Genomic DNA, 21,407 nt, shown 5'->3' on the forward strand with positions numbered 1-21,407 from the left:
GGGGGGGAGGAGTAGAAGTTGTTGGACTTGGATTTAAAATTAGGAAAAATGCCAAAGTAACAGATCTATGCAATGTGGGTAATAGTAGTGGGTGACATTTTTCTCGAGTTTATTCTATAAAGACTGATACAATACAGTTTGGATTAAGTGTGCCTCTATAGCCTTTTTCAAATAAAAAACTGATTTTTGCATAATAGAAATATTTTTAGACATACTGAACTTAAGCTGTGATTCAGAATTAAAAGATTTCCCCCCTGCACATCTTATTTATAAATAGGATTTTTAAAAAATCAATCATATTACTATAGCATTTTTTCATTCTGGTGACTTTCTATTTATATGTATGTGCATTAAAGCAGCACTGTAACAATGAACAAACTTAAGTATTTAGCTTAAACAAGTTTTATTCATGAAACATTACAAAAATGGCTTAAAACTTGAACCTCTTCACTGTTTTCACTGATAGCTGAGTCCAGTGCTCCTTATGTTAACATCTACTTGCAAGAAAATTGAAGGGGCTTAAAGTATGTGAAATATTAATCTTTTAGGTTTAATTTTACAAAAAAAGCTGCTCGGAAGAAGTTTAAGTTGTCCATATGCATTAGTTATGCCTTATGAAAATCAGAAGTGCCAATGCACCTAAATCAGGAGTGAATATTTTTTTCTCTAGCACACCAATATAAACAATATCATCAAGACTAGCCTGCATGTCCAAGAGATTTCAAGGTCAACAACGTTGATTGCTGACAACAGGATACAGTGACATGAATTTATTTCAGAGTTGTGCCTTAATTGCTTTGAACCTTCACAGCTTACCTTATTCACTGGAAAAATGAACAAAAATGCAACAAATATCAAATATCTCCCATCTTTGGGTGCATAATTTCACATAAAAGAAATATGTTTCTCTTGAATTTTATTTTTCATTTTTCTTCTAGCTGGTAAATGCACTTCAAAAATCTAGTCTTTGGATGACATCACAAGTACACATCCTCAAATGCATTTGGAAATCAGACTGACTCTTTCATGAATACTCAAAGAAATGCTGGTGTTTAATATGAGCAATCTCTGAATGACTGTAAACTTACCAGCAACACTGCCAGTTTCTATTGGTTACTAAATTGAGAGCTTTCATAAAAGAAAGAGCAACTATTAAAACTGGTTTAATTTCTAAACCTAATTGTTTAAGCCCCCTCCCATTCTCAGAAATGTACCACTTTAACAATTAACTCCATACATTTATAGATATCGTCAAATGATTTGCAGTGCAAATCGTTCCAACATTTATATGCTAACAAAAATAAATCTATTTTTTATGACTGCAAGTGGTTACAGAGACTATATCTAATACCAGTTTTAAAATAACTTTAGTTAACACCACTTAGCTTTACACGGATTGGGTTTTTGTTGTGTTTTGTTTTTTGTTTGTTTTTTTTTTAACAACATACAACCAGATGTTACCAGTAATGCTTCAGAACATGCACAAGAAACAAAATAAAACTAAAAACAAATAAGACCATCTGTGGATATAAGCTGAGTGCTTCCAAGGAAAAGTCAGTCTAGAAGCATAAACTGCCTAAGCTGCTTAAAGTAGTGCTGGAGACCCAACCCTCTTAGTGGTAGCAAGCAATATCCAATATCTTTATCTTACACTGTAACCACAACTTCTATGTTTCTACAAATCTTTCTGAAGTTTTCTGTATTTTAAGAGTAACATTTTAATTTTAAAAAGCAGATGTTTGTTAATGCACCCTTCCCATCCCTGAACACACAAGGTTTTATGTACTTGTTATCATAGGTATATAGTTTAAGTAATGCTCACAGTGCCCAAAGACAGAGACAATTCAGAGTAGCAGTTTTTCAAACTGCAGTAAGCCTACCATTCTGTGTTTTGTGGTTTTTTTCAAGTCTTTGAATTACTGAATTGTACTGAGATAGACCCGGAGCTCCAATCTCTTCAGCTCTGCTTACCATTTGAAAACGTCACATACATCTCTTCACAGGGAATGCTGACTCTGCCTGATTTGACCATGTTTGTACCGTACTAATTTACCATTGTTCCAAGTTCTGGATAGTTAGATTCTTTAATGCTGTACTAAGTGAAGTAACAAGGATATCACTGCTATTTTTTCTGAGCTATAGAATTAAAAGGGTGCTGTAAACTCTATTCGCTACAGCATACCTTTGACCAAAAATTAAGAAAAAGAAAGAGAAAAAGAGAAAAAAAGACAACCAAAGTCCCTTTTAAAACTTAGTGAAAACATGATGATTTCAGATGAAAGCTTTATGGAAAGGATGTAACAACATTTAAATATTTGGCCTTCAAAATTAATGACAAATCCTTGATTGGTGAATGGTACAATTTTCATTAAAAGTTACTTTAGAAAAAGCTGTTTTTTGCTATTAAAGCCAGAATAACTGGCATAGATTGAAATTTAACAACTAGATGTCCAGATGAGATGGAGTGATGGGTTCAGAGATTTCAGTATATATCTGGACAGTCTGAGAAATTTCTATCAAAGTATCCGCCTGAATATAACCAGTCTGAAGTTCCAGTGTATGGGTTATTGCCTTGATGAAACCATCTGTGAAAAGCAAATGAAGTGGGTAAGGAAACGTATATTAAAGGCAAAACAATTTTTTGCTTCTTTTACAAACAAGTGTAAAAAGGCACATGAATTTCTCAATCTAACCTATTCTTTCCCATTAGATTTTTTTGGGGGGCGAGAGGGGAAGGAATCTAGTTCTTAAGTTATGTTTATCAAAGACCTTACTCCATCCTTGTTTATATACCCCTTTCTTCTTGACCTTATAGTCCTGGTTTTATCATTCCTGTCCCAGTTCATCAAAGGGAAAAATCTAAACATCAACATTCTTTATATTTTAAAATTGCCAAGTCAGTTTTTGGCATAAAATATTCTTCCTCTTTTAAGAGTGTTCACACAGAGGAAAAACAGTTCTGTTCTGTATAGCTGCATTTTGTACAGCATATCAGTAGAAGCTCAAGTTTAAGCTGTTCTGTGTATTAATTGGTAGCAATAGTTGAAATCAATTGTACGTTCTCTACAACAGTGGTTCTCAACCTGTAGTGTGCAGAGCCCGGGGGGTCCGCAGACTACGTCTAAGGGGTTCACTAAAGGTTGTTGTTAACACAGAACAATGGTTTTCAACCTCTGGTTCAAGATTTCCGAAGGGGTCCTGTAGTGAGGCAGCTGCCCCACTCGATGAGAAGAAGGGCTGGAGCAGGCCAGAGAGGCTGTGCAGACCAGCAGCAAATCAACAAAGGCTGTGGAGAGCCAATCAGGGCAAAGAAAGAGGCAGCCAATCATGGCCAGGCTAGGCCCTATACAAAGGCTGCCTAGCAAAAGAGAGGGCAGTCTCTCCCCGACTAGCAAGGGAGGAGGACTGGCTCCTGAGGTAAGGAGGTAACACCTTGGACAGAGCAGTGCTGGGCAGGCTCAGGGGAGCAGAGGAGAACTCCAGCCTATTACCTCCCAGGCTGCAGCTCCTGACTAGAAGGGCTGAGAAGGTGCAAGGGGCCTAAGGGGAAACGGCCCAGGGAAGATAATCAGACAAGAGAGAAGGAGGGCAGAGAGGCTGTTGCTAGAAGGTCCCTGGGTTGGGACCCAGAGTAGCGGGTGGGCCTGGGTCCCACCATTCTCCACTTGCACTGCACCTGGCCACAGAGTACTGTGGCCGAGACAGACTGCAACTTGCCCTGAGGTGAGAGGCTAGCCTTTGGGGTTGTGGTTGGCCACTGAGGCAGGTGCAAGTCAGAAGACTGTCACTTTACCACCCCCACCCCCCAGAAGGGGGTGAGAATGGAGTGGTGGGCACTGACAGAGGGCAGGGTCCTGAAGCAGACACCGCTGAGTGGGGAGCAAGGCGGTTCCCAAATCAGCAGAGCAGGCAATGGGTGAGACTCCTCTTGCAAAGGGCGCTCTATAGTTGACAAGAGCTAATTCCCAGAGCAACCAGCAGGAGGTGCCAGCAGTGGTGAGTCCTGACCCCATTACAGGTCCCCACTGCCATCTGAAATTTTTTAGGGGTCTGCAAATGAACAGATCTTGAAAACCACTGCTCTAGAAGAGATTTTCAAAGGTATGAATGGGAATTAGGCACCATTTCCCACTGAGTTTCAATGGGAGTTGGGTGCTTAACTGCTCTTTCTGCCTTTGAGAATCTCCTCCTGTTGCTTCAGAATTTAATTTTATCTGCTTACTACAAAAAAAAAAAGTGCAAGAATAGCCTGGTTTCTTTTTCTGATGTGCCTGTAAGGCAAGATTTGGACTCAAACCAGTATAATAACAGATGCACCGTATTTCAAGATAAAAATTACAACAAAAAAGTAGTAACAAGTATTTCTTTACTGAACAAGAACAAGGTGGTTCTGCACTATCAAAAGTTAGGCAAATCATTTTCCAATTTGAAAAGTAATACCTTTCCACAACTAAGACTTGATTGTGGGTTAGCAGTAGGAAAAGTAAATACCACCCAAATCTTTCAGTGCTTATGCCTGTTACTACACTGAAACATGCCTAAATAGTAATCATCATAATCCAAATGTTCCTTTTCTTCCTTACACAGATGTATTCTTAACTTTTGTTATAAGCTTCTTTTCTGTGGCCATATAAAATCTTGATTCTTTTTCAATTAAAGATTTTCCAGTGGTTTTTGTTTACTATTTAAAATGTAACTGAAGTGTTTATGTATTACAAGGACATTAACAGAGTCAATTGAGTGGGAGCCAGGAAATCTCCATTCTGTTCCCAAGAATGCATCAGAGTCACCGTGTGACCTTCAGCAAGTTACTTCACCTCTCTGAGCCCTACTTACCCCACCTTTGTAAAGAACTTTAAAGTTACCTAGGGATGAAAACTGCTTTAGAATTTTAAAGCATTGTATTAGTATTTTTTGGCATTTGGTTATTTTAGGAGATAACCATTTGGGTTATATGTTCTTTACAGCAATTTGTTTCCCAGTAACAACCTGCACCATTGGATGTGTGTTGGACACCATTTGGTTGGCCCCGTGTATCCTTGGGATGGCTGCTTTTTTTATTTTTTGGTGCTGGCATTACTACACAGGGAAATATCCACTGAACGCCACCTTCTACCAGAATCTCCCTCTCTTAAAACAACTACTTTGGGATACTCTCAAGGTTTTCTTTGTCCTGTAGTAAAAAGGCCAACCCCAGTAGGCAAAAGACTTTAGCACTCCCTTGGTGTTCTTGTGACAAGTTTCAGCCTCAATTTATTTACAGCAGTATGAGTACTTTGGGGTGAAATAATCTACAATTTTGACTTCATGTTGCATTTTTCAAATGTTCTTTCCCCACAAGGGCTTTAAGTGAAACTATAAATTTTTCTGTAGTGCAAAGAGGAATCAAACAGTAAAACCAAACCATTCGCTAACCTTAACTACATGCCCAACTTTCTTCCCCTCCTCTGACAGTTACCTTGTCCTCCATTCCACTTCATCTTTTGCACGTTCTTTACGAGCGGCTCTTTGTTTCTCTTCTAGTCTCTCTTTTTCTTTGCTAGCCAGGTCTAACAAACATTTAAATAGGAACTGGTTACATTGCAAAATAAAGACAAAAAGAACAAAACATGGGAAAGGCTGGAGAGAAATAAAATTGAATTCACTGTAAGCACAGGAAAGCATTTGTTGTACACATTCTCTTTAAACCAAAACAGTCACCTATGACCCCTTCTAGCCAGCAGCACACCAGAGGAGTGGATGATCTAAACAAACATACTGGGAATCCTAAACTTGGTATTTCATGTGTCAGAAGCACTGTACTGGATGGGGTAACGACTCAAACTGGATACAGTCAGAAGCAGTACACGATGCATTCTTGTTATTCCACCCTACATATTTTTCCAAGCAAACTCCAGGGCAACAGAGAATCTTTCTGACCAGTTTCCCAGTATGTGCTTCCAATTGTGCTGAAACATAAGATATCTGTATTCAGAATTTACCCTGGCCTCTTACACTGCCAGACTCTGCTGGCAAGAACAGTCATGTACACTGTTCTGGAGGGAGTAACATTCATGATCGATCACACTGTGGAGATAAAAACAAAGTTACCCTGGAAATATAATTATCGCCCAGAATTAAGAGGTGGGTAAAAACCTTAGGACAGCCACCTCACCCCAAATCAGTTCTCTTCCATCTTCCCTAAGGTCAGGGAGTGGAGAGGTGTAAAGCGACAGAATTAACAAATACCCAATCTCTAGTAAATACACATACCCAGCTCTCCATTTTCCATGCCTCTGATATCTGGACGTAGACGACAATCAGTGGGAGCTAAAACTGTGTCCATGCCCGTTTCCAGCTCATTGAGACTCACAGCAAAACTGGTGAAATTGTACATCTTAAGACAGAATAAATATAATACATATATAGTAAAGTTTGTGGGTTTTTTTAAGTCACAGTAAACTGATTCCCTTTCCCGGGCTGTCGCAATGCGATTTCCAAAAGCACTTATTGAACCAAATCTGCTTTCACTGACTGTAGTAAAAGCAGGGCTGGCTAATGCTCAGCACTTTTGAAAATACCACCTTTAATTGTGCTGTGGACTAGGCAAATAAAAACATGATACTGCAGTGATTGAAGAGTCCTTGCTATAGAGGATCAAGAAAGCTTGTTGCTCATAGGTTCTCTGATTCTGAGCTGTCTCAAGGTTATCATTTTTATAACTTACTGAAAAGGACACACAAAACAGACATATTCTCTAAAAGAAACTTGCCTATTTCCCCCTCATATCAAAGGATGATTTTCTGGGTGTTTTTCAAGTCTACCTATAAGTAGGGCCCTACCAACTTCACAGCCATGAAAAACGTGTCACAGGCCATGAAATCTGGTCTTTTGTATGCTTTTACCCTATACTACACGGATTTCACAGGGGAGACCAGTGTTTCTCAAATTCGAAGTCCTGGCCCAAAAGGGAATTGCAGGGAGGGTCACAATTATTTTAGGGACACCGTGGTATTGCCACCCTTACTTCTGCGCTGCCTTCAGAGCTGGGTGGCCAGAGTGGCAGCTGCTGGCCAGGCATCCAGCTCTGAAGGCAACGCCCCGCCAGCAGCAGTGCAGAAGTAAGGGTGGCAATACCATACCATGCCATCCATACTTCAGCGCTGCTGCCTTCAGATCTAAGCAGCCAGAGAGTGGCGTCAGCTGCTGACTGAGGGCCCAGCTTTGCAGGCAGCAGCGCAAAAAAGAGTAACAGTACCGCAACCCTCCCTACAACTCCTTTTTGGGTGAGGATACCTACAGTTACAACACAGTCAAATTTCAGGTTTAGATAGCTGAAATCATGAAACTTAAGATTTTTTTAAAACCTATGACCGTGAATTGGGTAGGGCCCTACCCATAAGAATACCATGTACCTAAGATGAGTTACCCGTGTCCATTACGATAATGTTCTTGGAAAAGTCACCATGACCAGAGACTTCTAATTTATTGAGCCAGTCACCTGTGATGAGTTTGGTGGTCTAGAATTTATTCTCCAAAGCAGCTTACTGCCTGGTATGACTTGCACAGTCTCTTGGATCTCTGGCATATCATCGGCCTCATCGTTCCCAGCCTCTTCACTCTGAAACAAAAACAATAATTGATAGTGGAATAGAGAAAAATTACGTACAGCTCTTCTGCCTAGCATTCTCTGGAGAGGACATTAGAAATTCTATCAAATTCAAGACCTTCCATTATCTCACTCCACCTGTATCTCTGTTCTCCTTTCCTCTTCCTCCTCATTTATGCTTTTCTTCATGCTCCATACTGCCCCTTCATCTCCTCCTACTCTCAACTTCATACCTTCTTCCATGTTACCTACTATGCTTGGAACAGCACCTATTTTCTATCTAGCAAATGCACCTTCTGTTATCAGCATTCATGTCTTCCAGAAATCTCTTCTTTCCTAGTTTCCTTCACTCTCCCTTTTCTCGACCCATATCCCATTTTTCCTGTCTTCGATTATTAGCTCTTCTGCTGTGGTAATGCATCCATCCCTATATCCACACTACACACCACTTTTGGCAGTGTGTAGGGTATGTGTAGCTACATGCCACAGTGAAAAGCCAGCTGCCTTCACACCACAGTGTGTAGCTACATGTGTCAGTGAAAGGCTCTAGCGCAGGGTGGTGGGGGGAGGGATAAAGGCAGCAGAGAAAAGCTTCAGCACCTACCAACTTCCAGAACCATTCACTGCAGTGAGGAAAACTCTGGCAGCAGGGGGGCAGCAGCTGCCACAATTCTTCCCTGCTGTGGGGAAAGGCTCCATCAGCAGGGCATTGGCAGAGCCCTTCCTCGCACAACAGCCTTTTCCTGCAGCAGGGAAAGGCTCCAGCAGCAGGGAGGCAGGAGGACACTATGTGACTAAAAACAGCAGCATAGACAGGAAGGCATGGCCTGGGCAAATAGAGAGCCATGCAGGACACAGGTCCTAGAGAGCCATGTTGTACTTGGGTACAAACCCACACCCTCAGGCACATGTGTACTCTATTTACCTAAGCCAGGCTTCACCATCTACACTGCTATTTAAACCCATGCAGGGAAGCTGAGTACATACTCTCCTGTGCAGCGTAGACATAGCCTTACGCTGTTATGTAAAGGGGTGCATACACTGGGAGTACCAGGTAAACAGTAAGTCATAAGACATCTGTACTCCTGAGTCTTGTGTAGTCATATACCAGATTCTGAGGGCTGGTTAGCAAGGCGATATGCTAATGTTCCTTATGCCTCAGTGAAGCACATCAAGTACATAATTTCAAGGGTCGAATATTTTAGACCCTCTGACTGCTTCTGTCTTTGCCTAAATCAATCTAAAACAAGCCATCATTTTACACCAGGACTCATGCCTAACACAGTGCAACGCTAGTTCTTTCTGCCATCTTTGCTGGTTGCCTAGAGGTCATTAAAGATTTCATGATGCTTTTAAAGAAAAAAAACTGAGAACTTTTCCAGGATTCTAATCAACATTACCACTCTCCATACAAGACAGACAGGTACTGTTGAGGTGCATATAGCTGTTGCATTTGCCTACACAGCCACTGCTCTACCAGTATAAAACTGATTGAAGAAGTCCCATCATCTCTTACAATCTACAAAGAGGTGATAAAAAAATTAATACCTTATTCCAACAGAATTAAGGAACCTAATTTCAGATATTTTAGGAACAAAATGTAACAGTTCCTCTCACGACGAGACTAGAAAGATTGAAAAAGAACCAAGCTTCATGAAGTGTAAAATGCAGTGGAAAAGAAAATGTTCTTAGTCTAAAGTGAAGCTGGCCCACTAGTTTTTCAATCATTAAAACACGGGGTGTATTATATGTGCTGCTTGTGCATAATCCCTACCATAACAGGTAGCTCGATGGCTCCCTAAACAGAAGGCATAAAACCCAACAGTGACGATCCTTAAAAGGATCCTTTCCTTTGGAGAAGGTGACATTGCATGGAATTTTGTTTCATTACCATAAAGAATGTTTTAATTTTTTGAAAAGCAAGAGTAAAATACAGAAAGACAGGCTGTTTCCGCTTTCCTTTGTCCAGATATTTCATTTTTTTCCATTTAGAATTGGAAATAGTATGATTGCAGGTTCCGGGAAGCCACCAATCAGACAGACCTCATCCGCTGGCCAAATTGTAATTAAAATACTCTACTGCCTTATAACAAGAGAGAGGGGGTAAGTTTGTACTGTCAGAGGTAGTGCCATTATTTCAATATCAAACACTAAAGACATTCAGGAATGGTATTATAAATTTTCACCCATTTAAAAATATGGAGCTATACCTATTTCATAGAACTGGAAGGGACCCCGAAAGGTCATTGAGTCCAGCCCCCTGCCTTCACTAGCAGGACCAAGTACTGATTTTGCCCTTAAGTGGCCCCTTCAATGATTGAACGCACAACCCTGGGTTTAGCAGACCAATGCTCAAACCACTGAACTATTCCTCCCCCGCTAACTGTATGCAAGTCTCACAAGCCACCAGCGACAGTTAACCAAAAATTTACAGCCAAGAAAAATCTGGCTACAAGAAAGTAAGATTGCAGCACTGCATCTTTCACACAGTACAAATGAAATACACACTCCCAGGGTGACATCTGAATAAATCGGCTTTGCAATCTGCGGTGAGGAAATATTCCTCCTCCCAAATCTGAAAACAGGATGTGTGCAACTTAACCACAGTCTCTGCCACCACCATCTTTCAGCTATAGATGTAGCTCATCCAGTGTGATCTTGCCCCAGATACTGTCTGTATCCAGTAGATTTATACAAGTCATGGATCATTGGGTCACCCCCCCCCCACCCCACACCACATCATTCCTCCCCTGGCCCACCTTCAACCCTGCACTCTGAACTCTCACTTCTTGCCACCAGTCCCCTCTATAGTGGAATTACTGTGAATTGGGCCTTCCAGAGCTAAACTGCAGAGAGGTCAAAAGGATTTCATCCCTGAGACTCTACCTGAAAAAATAATAATGACCATCAATAGGGAAGTCCAGTACACTGACAACCAAGCTGAAAATGTCACACAATTAAAAAACAAATAAGAAATTGTGTCCATCTAGATGACGTACATGTATTTAATCCAGTAATGTGGTGTTTGGTTTGATATGCTTCAGTTTGTGTAATAGATGGTATTCTGAATTCAAATCAAGCTCAAGCTTACTTTTCAAGATTCCTCTCTAAAAAAAAAAAAAAATCCTTGTGAATGCTTTCCATTGGCTTCCTGCTGGGCAACTCCCCTTCCAAATGCAACTTCTTCAGAATGGGAAGATGAAGTGGATTCTTTAAAAATCTTATAGCCCTCATTTTTAAGCTCTTCTCTGCAACATGAACCCTAAAGGCTCAAAACACAGAAGGGAAATAAAAAGCCAAACTTTTAAAATCTCACTTGATTTTTTCGTGCAGATTTTTAAATGCCTAAGGTTGACAATACTGCCATCTTCCTTACTAGCACACAGTAAGATGTAACTCAATCTCAATAACAATAATCACCAAATATCAACCCCAATCTCCATGACCAATCCCTGTGAGATGCTGAATGCCCTCCACTTTCACTGAAGTCAATGGGAGTTCAGAGTACTCATCACTTCCTGGTATCAGGGCCCTAGTTATGAAAAATATCCACCATTATGGCTATCAGTTCACCACAACCACATAAATGGATGTTCTTCTAACAAGAAATTTGTGGTTTTCTGAAGATGCTTCCTTCAAATGGGCGACATAGAGCAACACCAGCTCTCTCCTGAACAATTATACTAAAACCTTACCGGCTTCATTTTCTTCTGGTCACCTCCTCTTTTTTCATTCTTTTTAGAAGTATCATATGTGGCAGGATTGACACACCATAAGCATTCTGTCCATTTGCCATAGATCACAGAGAGCTTCTTCTTGCTATTTATAGAGGAAAGGAGATTTATTTTTGCTGCTCAATTTCTATAACTTCTGAACTAAATTAAAATCAGCATGACTTAATCCAGATTATATTCAGGTTTTTCTGTTCCCTTTTTTCCCCCCCCTGATTTACAAACTTCTGGGAAGCCATTTATCAGAACATAAATGTAAAGATGAACATTTCAGTTTATCCCAACATTTATGGTATTCAGTCCTGTGCTATTTTCCATTAAACTGATTATAGAAGCAATAAAGCTGATATTTTGGTGTGTAAAGACTAAGAGCTATATAACAGGTTGCGTTTGGGGATACAGCTGTTAGCATTTTTTGATAAATATTTTTAAATGAAGACTAGAAGTCCTAATACATTACCAAGGAAAGGACAGAGTCAGCAATTGTATTATTCTCTGTTTTCTCTCTGGATACGTCTCCTTTAAATCCAGATTGCTGCACTAAAGTCCAAGGTGCAAATAGCATTAAAACTTTGCTAATAGTGATTGAAATGCTCACTCTAAAACCAGTAGGTGTAATGCTGACCCAGAAAATAGAAATGAATGAGAATGGGAGGAGTCTGTACCAATGTAAAAATTGAGCAGTCATGTTGAGCATGTGTCAGTCCAACAAGCTAGTGCTATAAAGGAAGTACTAGGTGCCCATATAGTAAAGACAGACAGAAAGACTTTCCACTTACTTTTTGTCCTGAATGTGACCCTCTACTCTGTGAAGCTCTTTCCCAAACAGTCCACATGGTTTAAAATTAAGGATACATTTATCTCCAGTACTGTAAAGGGAACAAGTGTACCATTTAGTAACCCAGCATCTAAACGTCTGAAGTGCGGTGTTCACGAATGTATTTACTTTACTAAAATGAAACTAAGGCCTGGTCTACACTACGCGTTTAAATCGATTTAAAGAGCGTTAAATCGATTTAACGCTGTACCTATCCACACTACAACGCCCTTTATATCGATATAAAGGGCTCTTTAAATCGATTTCTGTACTCCTCCCCGACGAGAGGAGTAGCGCTAAATTCGATATTAACATATCTGGATACGGTTAAGGTGTGGACGGAAATTGACGTTATTGGGCGCCGGAGTATCACGAAGCTGCACATGACGCAGCTCTGGACAGATCTGAACTTCGGATGCAGAGGCAGGTAAACAGGAAAGCTGGTGCGAGACTGATGGGATACATTTCTGTTGCAGCGCCGGGACTTTGATCAGACAGGCGATGATCCAATAAAAAAAGAGCTCCAGCCAGCGCGAACGGGAGATACTGTATCTCTGATGTTTATGGAGGACAATTGTTGTGCGAGAGCGTCATTGACAAACGATGAATGCAAAGCGGTGAAAAAAATCTCAGCAGTGCTGCATGAGAAGTGTAACGAAAGCCCAAGGAATCAAATGGGCGCTCAGGAGAGAGTGTGAGAGAGTACTGAGATCCAGCTATCCCACATCACAGCAGTCTCTTGAAAAGTATTGGCATTCTGCTGATCTCCCAATGTCTGTAGTTCAACACAGTGTCTGGTGTGTCGGGAATAGCCTCTTTCTGTATCCCCCCCCACCCGTGAAAGAAAGGGAAAAAATAATTTCTTGATTCTTCAATTCCCTCTATGTGTACTGAATGCTGCTGTAGACGCGATGCTGCAGCAGTGAGAGCAGTATCTGTTCTCTCCCCTCCCCCGGGTACGTGCAATAGGCCTTGACTTCCTCATGGAACCCCTTAGTGCTCCAATGCTTTTAACTGATATGGGGCCCCCTGGGTAAGCAGGAATGATGCCTGGTCACTCCAGTAGAAGACAGACGGTAGGAACACGTCTTCATCATAGCAACTGGGGGTGAGCTTTAATCACCCCCCCCCTTTCCGTGTAAAGAAAGATTCTGTACAGCCTGGACTGTCACAGCAGGCTGCTGGCGCCTCTCCCCCACACGCTTTAATGTCTCCTGGATATCATCGCGCCGGGAGGTGCTCCCCCTCATTTTATGTCACTAATCATTGTTTTTATTCTGCATCTTAATACTTTCATGACAAATGTGCAGGACACTGCCACGTAGCCCAGAAGGTGGGATGAAGGACAGCAACGGTGGGGTTTGCAAGGGCATCCCTGTGATATATACCGAGCAAGCTGTGCTCTCTGAACACTGGTGTCTAATACACGCCCCTTATTCTAGGGCAGGACTGACTCGTGATTTTTAGAAAACCATAAGGAGGATTGACTCGGGAACACTCCCATTTCTTTTGCGTTGCGCGCCGTCAATTCAGCCCGGCACTCATATACAGCACCGGAGCAGTACAGGGAAGAAATAACCGTCATTTCATTGCCAGTTTACTCGGGCGTAGACGTACAGAACGACTGGTACCATCTCTGCTATCATGCAAAAGCAAGTGAATTGCTGCGCGTACACTGGAGTATCGCCTCTCGCCACGATCCATACACATACGGTGCCGAGAAAAAAAAAAAGTGAACGGGCTCCTGGTTTGCCGTGCTATGGCGTCTGCCGCAATCAGGGAACAAACGCGGAAAGGATGTCAGCTGATTTTTCCCGGAAGAAAGACTGATGACTTTACCAGAACCACCCATGACATAATATTTCAACCAGATTCCAAGGGTGGGGAGACGCGGGAACTTGGATAGCTACGGAAGAGACCCAAATCCAATGCTCAGAAATCGACGTAGCCTCGACCATCATGGACGCACAACGCCGAATTACTGTGCCTAGTGTGGCCGCATAAAATCGAATTTATAATATCAGTTTTATAAAACCGATTTTAGCTAATTCGATATTATCCCGTAGTGTAGACGTGGCCTAACACTATTTAATGAAATCACTTAGACCTGTGTTTAATATTAGAAATCGGGTAGTAAAAGCCACTGGATTATTGGAAGTTTTGGTACTCTTTTTTATTCTAAGACAGGCATAAGAGGTAATATTGAGAGCTTGTAAAAACAAAATGAAGACTTTAATGGGTGATTTCTGCATAAAGTGTGCATATAAAACTCACTGGAGTCACTAGGAGATAACAGGAAAAGGAATATAGGACTGTCCCCCTACTCAGGGTATTTATTATATCACTATCAATACCTTTATGATGAGCTGAAAAAGCTACTAAAAGGTAGCTTACACTGTAAATGTGCACTCAAGTGCTACTGCCAAATTACGTTACAGCCAGATGTCAAGCCAGGATTCCTGGCCTAAATTCAGGAAACTGAAATAACTGTGCCCATTATTGACTAGTGTGATGGTGATTTATGATGTGTTGCACATTACACATAGTTCACTGCAGAGCCATTAAATGGCAATTCATTATCAACTGTGTGGGGTTTGAACCGATGACCTGGAGTTGAATGATTCTGTATCCCATCCAGACTTCTGCATAATCATGTGTTATCACTGTTTTGATATTTGTTTCAAACACAAAAAACTACTTAACCAGTTCAGAAGAATAAATAATTTAGACAGTTTTCAGCAGATCAACAGGAGATAACATTTTGGACCTACATGATCCATTACAAAGGCGAAGGCTTTTGGATCTGTGATTACCATGTATCAGTCTCTGTAATGGCCAGTGCTCATAGCTTCATAATGAGTAATATTACCTGTGATTTATAATTTCCATTGTTCCATACTGTTCTATCCACAGTTTACCTATAATTATGTTATGTACACAACAGGTTGGGTTTGTCCACGTGTAAGCTTCGTTATGTCTGTGAAAGAAGCCAGAAAAGTGAAGTCAGATGCCAGGAAACTAAATCCACTTCTTGAACTAAAGATAGAAGGTGAAACAGCATTAAACTCTAATTTGCCCTGAATCTTGTAGTGGGGTGGAACACTTAGAGTACTCCACTGAACAGTATCTACTTAGCTTCATTTATTTATTTTTTTAAAATACACAGACTTTCCTTGTAACCAAGGCAGTGTGTTCTATCTGAATCTCACTAGACATTAATAAGTGATTTAAAAAAAAAAAAAAAGAGAGAGATTGAGAAAAAGAGGAAATTGCCTATGGAATCATCTACAAATGTGTGCCCTTTGATAACATGAGCTCTGGAGCAGGGCATCAGTAGCAATCAAGACATTTTTAATATTTTAAGAGGATCTGATGCTCACAAGAGGGTTTTCACTGACAGCCCTAGACACTAAGTCTATTCACCCACAGGAAGCCGCACTGTAATCTTCCTCAAATAGCCCCACCACAGGCCACAGCCATGGCCCAGAGAAACCACTTTGAAAGACAAGAACGTAGTTCCCTCTTCACGACTATTTAATATGAACATCTCTGCTGAGGCTGCCATCAAGGATATTGGTCATGACCAGTTTTGATAGAGAGACAGACACCTCTCCACTAGGAACTAGGCAGACCAACCCACTCAGATAGGTTTTCACACAAGCATGTGATGGTAAATGCTTTTGGGCCTAGTTTCAGAGATGTGGAAGTCAATGGGCTCTGCACGTATAGAGTTACCAGTCGGGGGCGGGAGGGAGGGACGCGACACATCAGACCCTTTATCTTAAATGAGTTCTGGGGGAATGAACTGGAAAACAAATCACTGCAATCTTCCCCCTAAAAAACAACAAAAAACAAACAAAGCCCTCACAACAACATGTAGGGACCCTTGAAGCCTGCATCTGCTTTCACAGAAGTCAATAGGAGTTTTCTCATTAGTCACTAGAGCTCATACCTCCCTGATTCTACAAGCTATGCAATTACTGACACCAGAAAAATAACCTTCTTGTGTAGGGCTTATGTGTGAATAGAATGCCAGCTCATTATCTGAAGAAAAAAAAAAAAAAAAAAAAGATTTTTTGTCACTGAGTCCATGACACTATTTTCAGTCTTTAACTATGTTCACAATCTAATTTAATCCTTAATTCAATCTTTTCACTTCATCCTTATTTTTTTTTTTTTACTACGAGTTACTCTGAAGAAAAAAATCCTAGCACTAAAATTCTCAGCATCATTTTGTGTCAAACATGCTCTGTAGCACCAACTTTACAAAGACAGTGTTTGTTGACTCGAGTCCCCCTCCAAAAGAAAAAAAAAAAAAAAAAGTATCTAAAAATGGTCAAACTGTTAATCTGTCAACAACTGGATTCCTATTTTCACTGGCTTGGCCAAGTCATATTTCTGCCATGAAGTCATCTTTTCTCCCTCTTTCAACACTGATGAAGCAAATACTGTCTGGATTTAACACTGTAAGCAATTAAGACATTTTAGTAATATTGTAAGTCAAACTTTTCTCTCTCAATTCTGTTTACACAGAGAACCCAAGAAAAAAAAATATTTTGATATAATGGCAGCAAGGGCAAACGATTAAAGCACCAATCACTTCCTAACCTTCACCTTATATCAAGAAGTGACTGAACAAAACTTTGCTTAATGTATCTGACTGGTCTGTCATTTTCCAGTACTGCACAGACACAGCCTTAAAGTCTGACTCCTTTAGGGACAAACTGTCTCCCACTGAATTTTAGAACAATAGTTGCATTTTCATATAAGGCTCACGTGGTATAAGAAACTAGAGCACTTTAATATTTCTATTCATCCTGCGGTTTTTGGGATGACAACATTTGCATGGCCCACAAATACAACAAATCGAAGCAACACTCACCTGTCCTAGTTTACCACTTGAAATGTAATTTAATATTTGGGTTGGTGAAAGATGGTTGCTAATCGAACTACGGATGTTTTGAAAGTGTAGTCATGACTAACACAAAAGCAGCATGTATGTTTACTTACAGGAGAGTTTATTAAAACACATTTGTTTCTAATGAATCCTTGCACAATACTGCTGGTATGCTTACGGGTCTGGTTAGATCAATAGAAAGCCTAGTGTGTTCACAGAAGTTCAGCATTGAACAGTTCAGAACCCTAAAAAACCTTGAAGTGAATGCCACAGAACCTCAACTTGCTCTTTTGACTGATCACACCACAAGAGGTTAATGAAACACTTTTCTGAATAAAGGCAATTCTTCCATTACTAGCTTTTATTTTGGTTGAATGTTTGTAGTCTACATTTTAAAATGTATTAAAATAATTTATCTACCTACCAAAGAATTGGGGTATAGAGGCAAGCTGCCCAATTACTCTGTTTTCATCACAACACAGTTCAGATACCAAGCAGCTCATGTTTTATATTCCCCAGAAAGATCAGATATCATCGTATACGTCAGAAATTCAACTAAGAGCATAGAGTTACACTGAGACAAGAATCTCCAATGGAAGTTAAACTGTTATAAGGTAAGCAAGTCACCACCTTATTAAAACCAAATGTCTATTTAAAGGTTTCACAAAAGCAGCAGATTCCAGAACCACTTCTCTAAATCTACATCTGTTTAAGAGCTCTTATGAAACCACCTCAAAGTGCTCAATTCCAGAATGACTTTTACTACACTATCATCCTCAGTGCATTCATCAATTCCTTACAGAAAAGTCTAGGGAGGCCTTTTAATTTAATTATAGCTCGGCCACGCTACAAAACAACTTATGAAATCACTTCCCTCGTAAGATATGCTCTCAGTCAGACATGAACCTGGGAATAACCTAGAAATAGAGATTTAGTTTCAACAAAGAGGCCTCTGTACACAAGTCTAACGGTAGAAATGTACCTGAATTCCTGGGGTTTACCATGGCACACAGTATCTGTTCTGGAGAAGTTATATATAGTTTACAGATACACAGTGTTGACATTATCAAAACCACCTGGGGGATTTAGAGGCAAAATTCCCAATGAAATTAACGTAGCATCGTTTATCTCAGCCAAAGTAGTTTTTGGTTTCTTTGGTTTTTTAAAGGCACCTACCAAAATTTAAAGAACTAATCATTTTAAATACCATTTGGTTTCAAGAAATGCCAGTTGCCTTTGAATAAAATCGGGCCAAATTGTTACAGCTGCAAGACCATGGCATCCTTCCAACAAAGCCCTGGAATTGACTGATGGCCAATAGCCCAGGGATGGTCTAGACAGTATTTGGTCCTGCCATGAAGGCAGGGGACTGGACTCTATGACCTCTCGAGGTCCCTTCCAGTCCTAGAGTCTATGAATCTATAAATCCCTAGTATCTCCTCCTTCCACTCACTCCAAGAAAAGTTTCATAATTAGTTGAATGCTTTTTCAAGGCAGTCATGGCCCAGATACACACGCACATATATCTCACAACCGTGTGTGTGAGTGTGAGAGAGAGAGAGAGATCTATCTATCTATATAAAAATAAAATGGTCCTTTAGAGCATTTACTATTTTTTAAATATAGTTAAGGGATATATGTCCAACAGAGAAAAGAAGGTTTTGGTTATACTTACTTTAGAAGCTCCAAAGTAATTGTTCCACGGGGCTCTGCTTCTACGCTCTTCCCCCAGAACTTTAATTTGGGGTAGATTGATCCATGAAAAACAAAGTCCTTATTGAGGCCTTCAGAATAAAATGCACTAACAGGTGGGTGATGACTGACCTGTTCAGATATAAACCTAAAGCCTAAATCCTCCCTAGGCAGGGGGAGAAAAAAGAAATAATGTTACGTAGTCAACATTTTCAAGAAGGGACTTATTAAAATTGCAAAAAAGACAGATCACAATTTTTTTAAAATGTGCCTCAGGATTTTTAGACCAAACCTGAACTCAGATCCCATAGTCTCCATAGTGAATGTATGGCGACCAATAAATGCTTACACACGTCCCCCACCATGAAAACTACACCACAAACTGAGCACTATCAATCCGGGAATGCATATGAAGTAATTTCACTTGGGCAACTCCTGGCAATTCCAAAGCTTGCTGGGCAATAGTAATCCACCTCTGGCAAATTGGGTTCAAATATGATCTACAGGACAATTGACCAGACTAAAGGGTCTCAATCTACTCGCACACTATGTCATCAATAAGGCACTTGCTACAGTAATTAAGAGTCTCTGGTCAAGAGTGGTTCTTAGGAAGAATATAATATACACTTCACTGCCTTTGCATAATTCAGAAAATATGAGTCTACAGATAGTGATTTTAGAATAAGAACTTTATTTCTATCTTCTCAGATTCCATATTGATCACTGGGGTTTTCAGCTAACTGTGGCTATAGAGATATATGACTGGTCAGAGTGAACTGATTTTATCTTAGAGAATAAACTATTTTCCAATTTGCCATGAAGTCAGTTTAATTTACTGACCACCAACCATCCCTCCTCTTCAACGACATTTAAAAGAATTCAGTGTCACCTGATTAATTCATACGTTTCTCCTAGTAGAGGGTTAAATGGTTTGCCAGTTCTCTCCCACTGCGAAGCTACTGCAGAAACTGCAAAAGCAGCTACAGCCTGTAAACAAACACAGCAGGATGCAGTCTTCAGAGAGAGCTCCACTGAAACATGTGCTACAGCAATTTTTAAAAACCCTCTATGTTCAGGAACTCTACCAACTTCTTCTTGCACCCCTGAGGTTCCCCCCTTTCTCCACGTGCACCCAAACACAGGAGCGTGCGTCATTTTTTAATCAACCAGAGCAGTTGCTGTGTGCTTCTTAAGGTAAACACATTCTCAGATCCTGACAGACCCACACTAGGAATAATGATCTATGATAAGTAACGTGTGTGTGTGTGTGTGAGAGAGAGAATATTTCACTTCCAAATTTTGCCAGATCACACTGACTGCTCTCTGTTCCTCTTCATGCAGCTCTAATAAAGACCTGGACTGTTCCTTTCTGCCCATCTTCCCCTTCTTTTGCCCAGAGACTGAAGTGGAATCTAGTTTAACATAACAGCAGCCAGGTATCATTTCCAATGTCACTACAGAGAAGTCATTTTCACCAGCATCCCTGGCAAAGCAGCAGTTTTTATTTTGTTATATTTAATACATCCTGCTGCCAGGTATAAAGGACAACTGTAGCATCACACAGATGGGGCCTAAACTGTATGTATGTATCATACACCGTTTACCATGTGCTTCTTGTTCTCTACATTTCATTTAAGTAGAAACAGAGTTCCAGAGTAACACCTAAACCCTGATGTACACTAGTTTATACCCACCATCAACACATATTTGAGCACATGACTAACAGATACTTACTCCACTCACTCCAAGTATGTAGGGTTTGGGGTGGGAGAGAAGAATGGGAAACAAAGTCTGTCTCCACCACACCACTCTTAAAAACTCTCAAAATGCCAGTTAGCAAATGGATTTGTTTGAGGCTGTTCAAAGCCATAATCAGATCTTCACTAAAAATACTCGGGTTTGTGCAAGTTTAAGAACAGCAACTAAAAAGGTGATGGGCCTGGGCATGTTCAGTTCCTGACTGTACTTTCCTCCTCTTCCTCCCACTGCAGTGACCCCTTCAACCATCACAAGGTGATGTATACACCTACTGCAGGGTGTTTTCATCCTCCTCCATAGCAGCTGGTACTGGCTACTACCAGAGACAAGCCACTGGACTAGATGGACTATAAGTCTGATCCTGTAGGGCAATTCTTGTATTTCTTATAACCAGTCCACAGACTGCCATACCCACCTCTCATCAGATGGGATGTCATCTTAAAGAGAGACTTTGAGGACACAAAGAATCCTTTCTAAAGCCAAAGAGGAGATGGAAAATGTCACTTGCCTGCATTCTTTCCAGGGAGTTTGCATGACTGCTAGCTTTATGAATGAGGTATATGTGTTCCATGTATTCGGTTATCCGCTGGAGGAAGCTCAGTGGCTCATTGAAGACAATAGGCATTGTAATTTTAGACAGCTCCTAAATGATAAAAGGAGAAGTCATTCCCTTTGACACACTCCTAGGTTACCAACAGGCCAGAACAAGTTTCCAAGATGACCGTTGGGGTGGGTTGGCAATAGTGGTCTTCACTGACACATGATAGGGCCAGCTCAGACCCCTGGTTCTGGTCACTAAGTACCATGGCTAGAAGAGATTAGAAGTACAGCAGAGGCCTAATGAGTATTGATAAAGGGCTCCAAATGGAGTCTTATCTAGCACTGCAACCAAAAAGATATGGTAACTGCAACTCAGTGCCTTGC

At 40.6% G+C, this 21,407-nt stretch overlaps 1 protein-coding gene across 7 annotated transcripts in view; it reads right to left on the bottom strand.

The window, feature by feature from the left end:
- Positions 1–386: 386 nt before the first annotated feature.
- OSBPL2 (oxysterol binding protein like 2) overlaps positions 387–21,407 on the bottom strand; it is a 52,731-nt gene continuing 31,710 nt past the window's right edge. For all 7 annotated transcript variants that reach the window (XM_032802269.2, XM_032802266.2, XM_032802268.2 and 4 more), the window contains 10 exons: positions 20,992–21,126; positions 19,615–19,712; positions 18,709–18,891; positions 15,006–15,113; positions 12,099–12,188; positions 11,284–11,407; positions 7,481–7,600; positions 6,253–6,376; positions 5,459–5,549; positions 387–2,585 (listed from right to left, as the gene is read on the bottom strand). In XM_032802269.2, coding sequence (XP_032658160.1) covers positions 2,483–2,585; positions 5,459–5,549; positions 6,253–6,376; positions 7,481–7,600; positions 11,284–11,407; positions 12,099–12,188; positions 15,006–15,113; positions 18,709–18,891; positions 19,615–19,712; positions 20,992–21,126 — 1,176 coding nt within the window. In that variant the 3' untranslated portion in view covers positions 387–2,482. The remainder of the gene's footprint in view (positions 2,586–5,458; positions 5,550–6,252; positions 6,377–7,480; positions 7,601–11,283; positions 11,408–12,098; positions 12,189–15,005; positions 15,114–18,708; positions 18,892–19,614; positions 19,713–20,991; positions 21,127–21,407) is intronic.

Source organism: Chelonoidis abingdonii, chromosome 14 (genome assembly GCF_003597395.2).
Source record: "Chelonoidis abingdonii isolate Lonesome George chromosome 14, CheloAbing_2.0, whole genome shotgun sequence".
In the NCBI taxonomy this organism is placed as follows: Eukaryota; Metazoa; Chordata; order Testudines; family Testudinidae; genus Chelonoidis; species Chelonoidis abingdonii.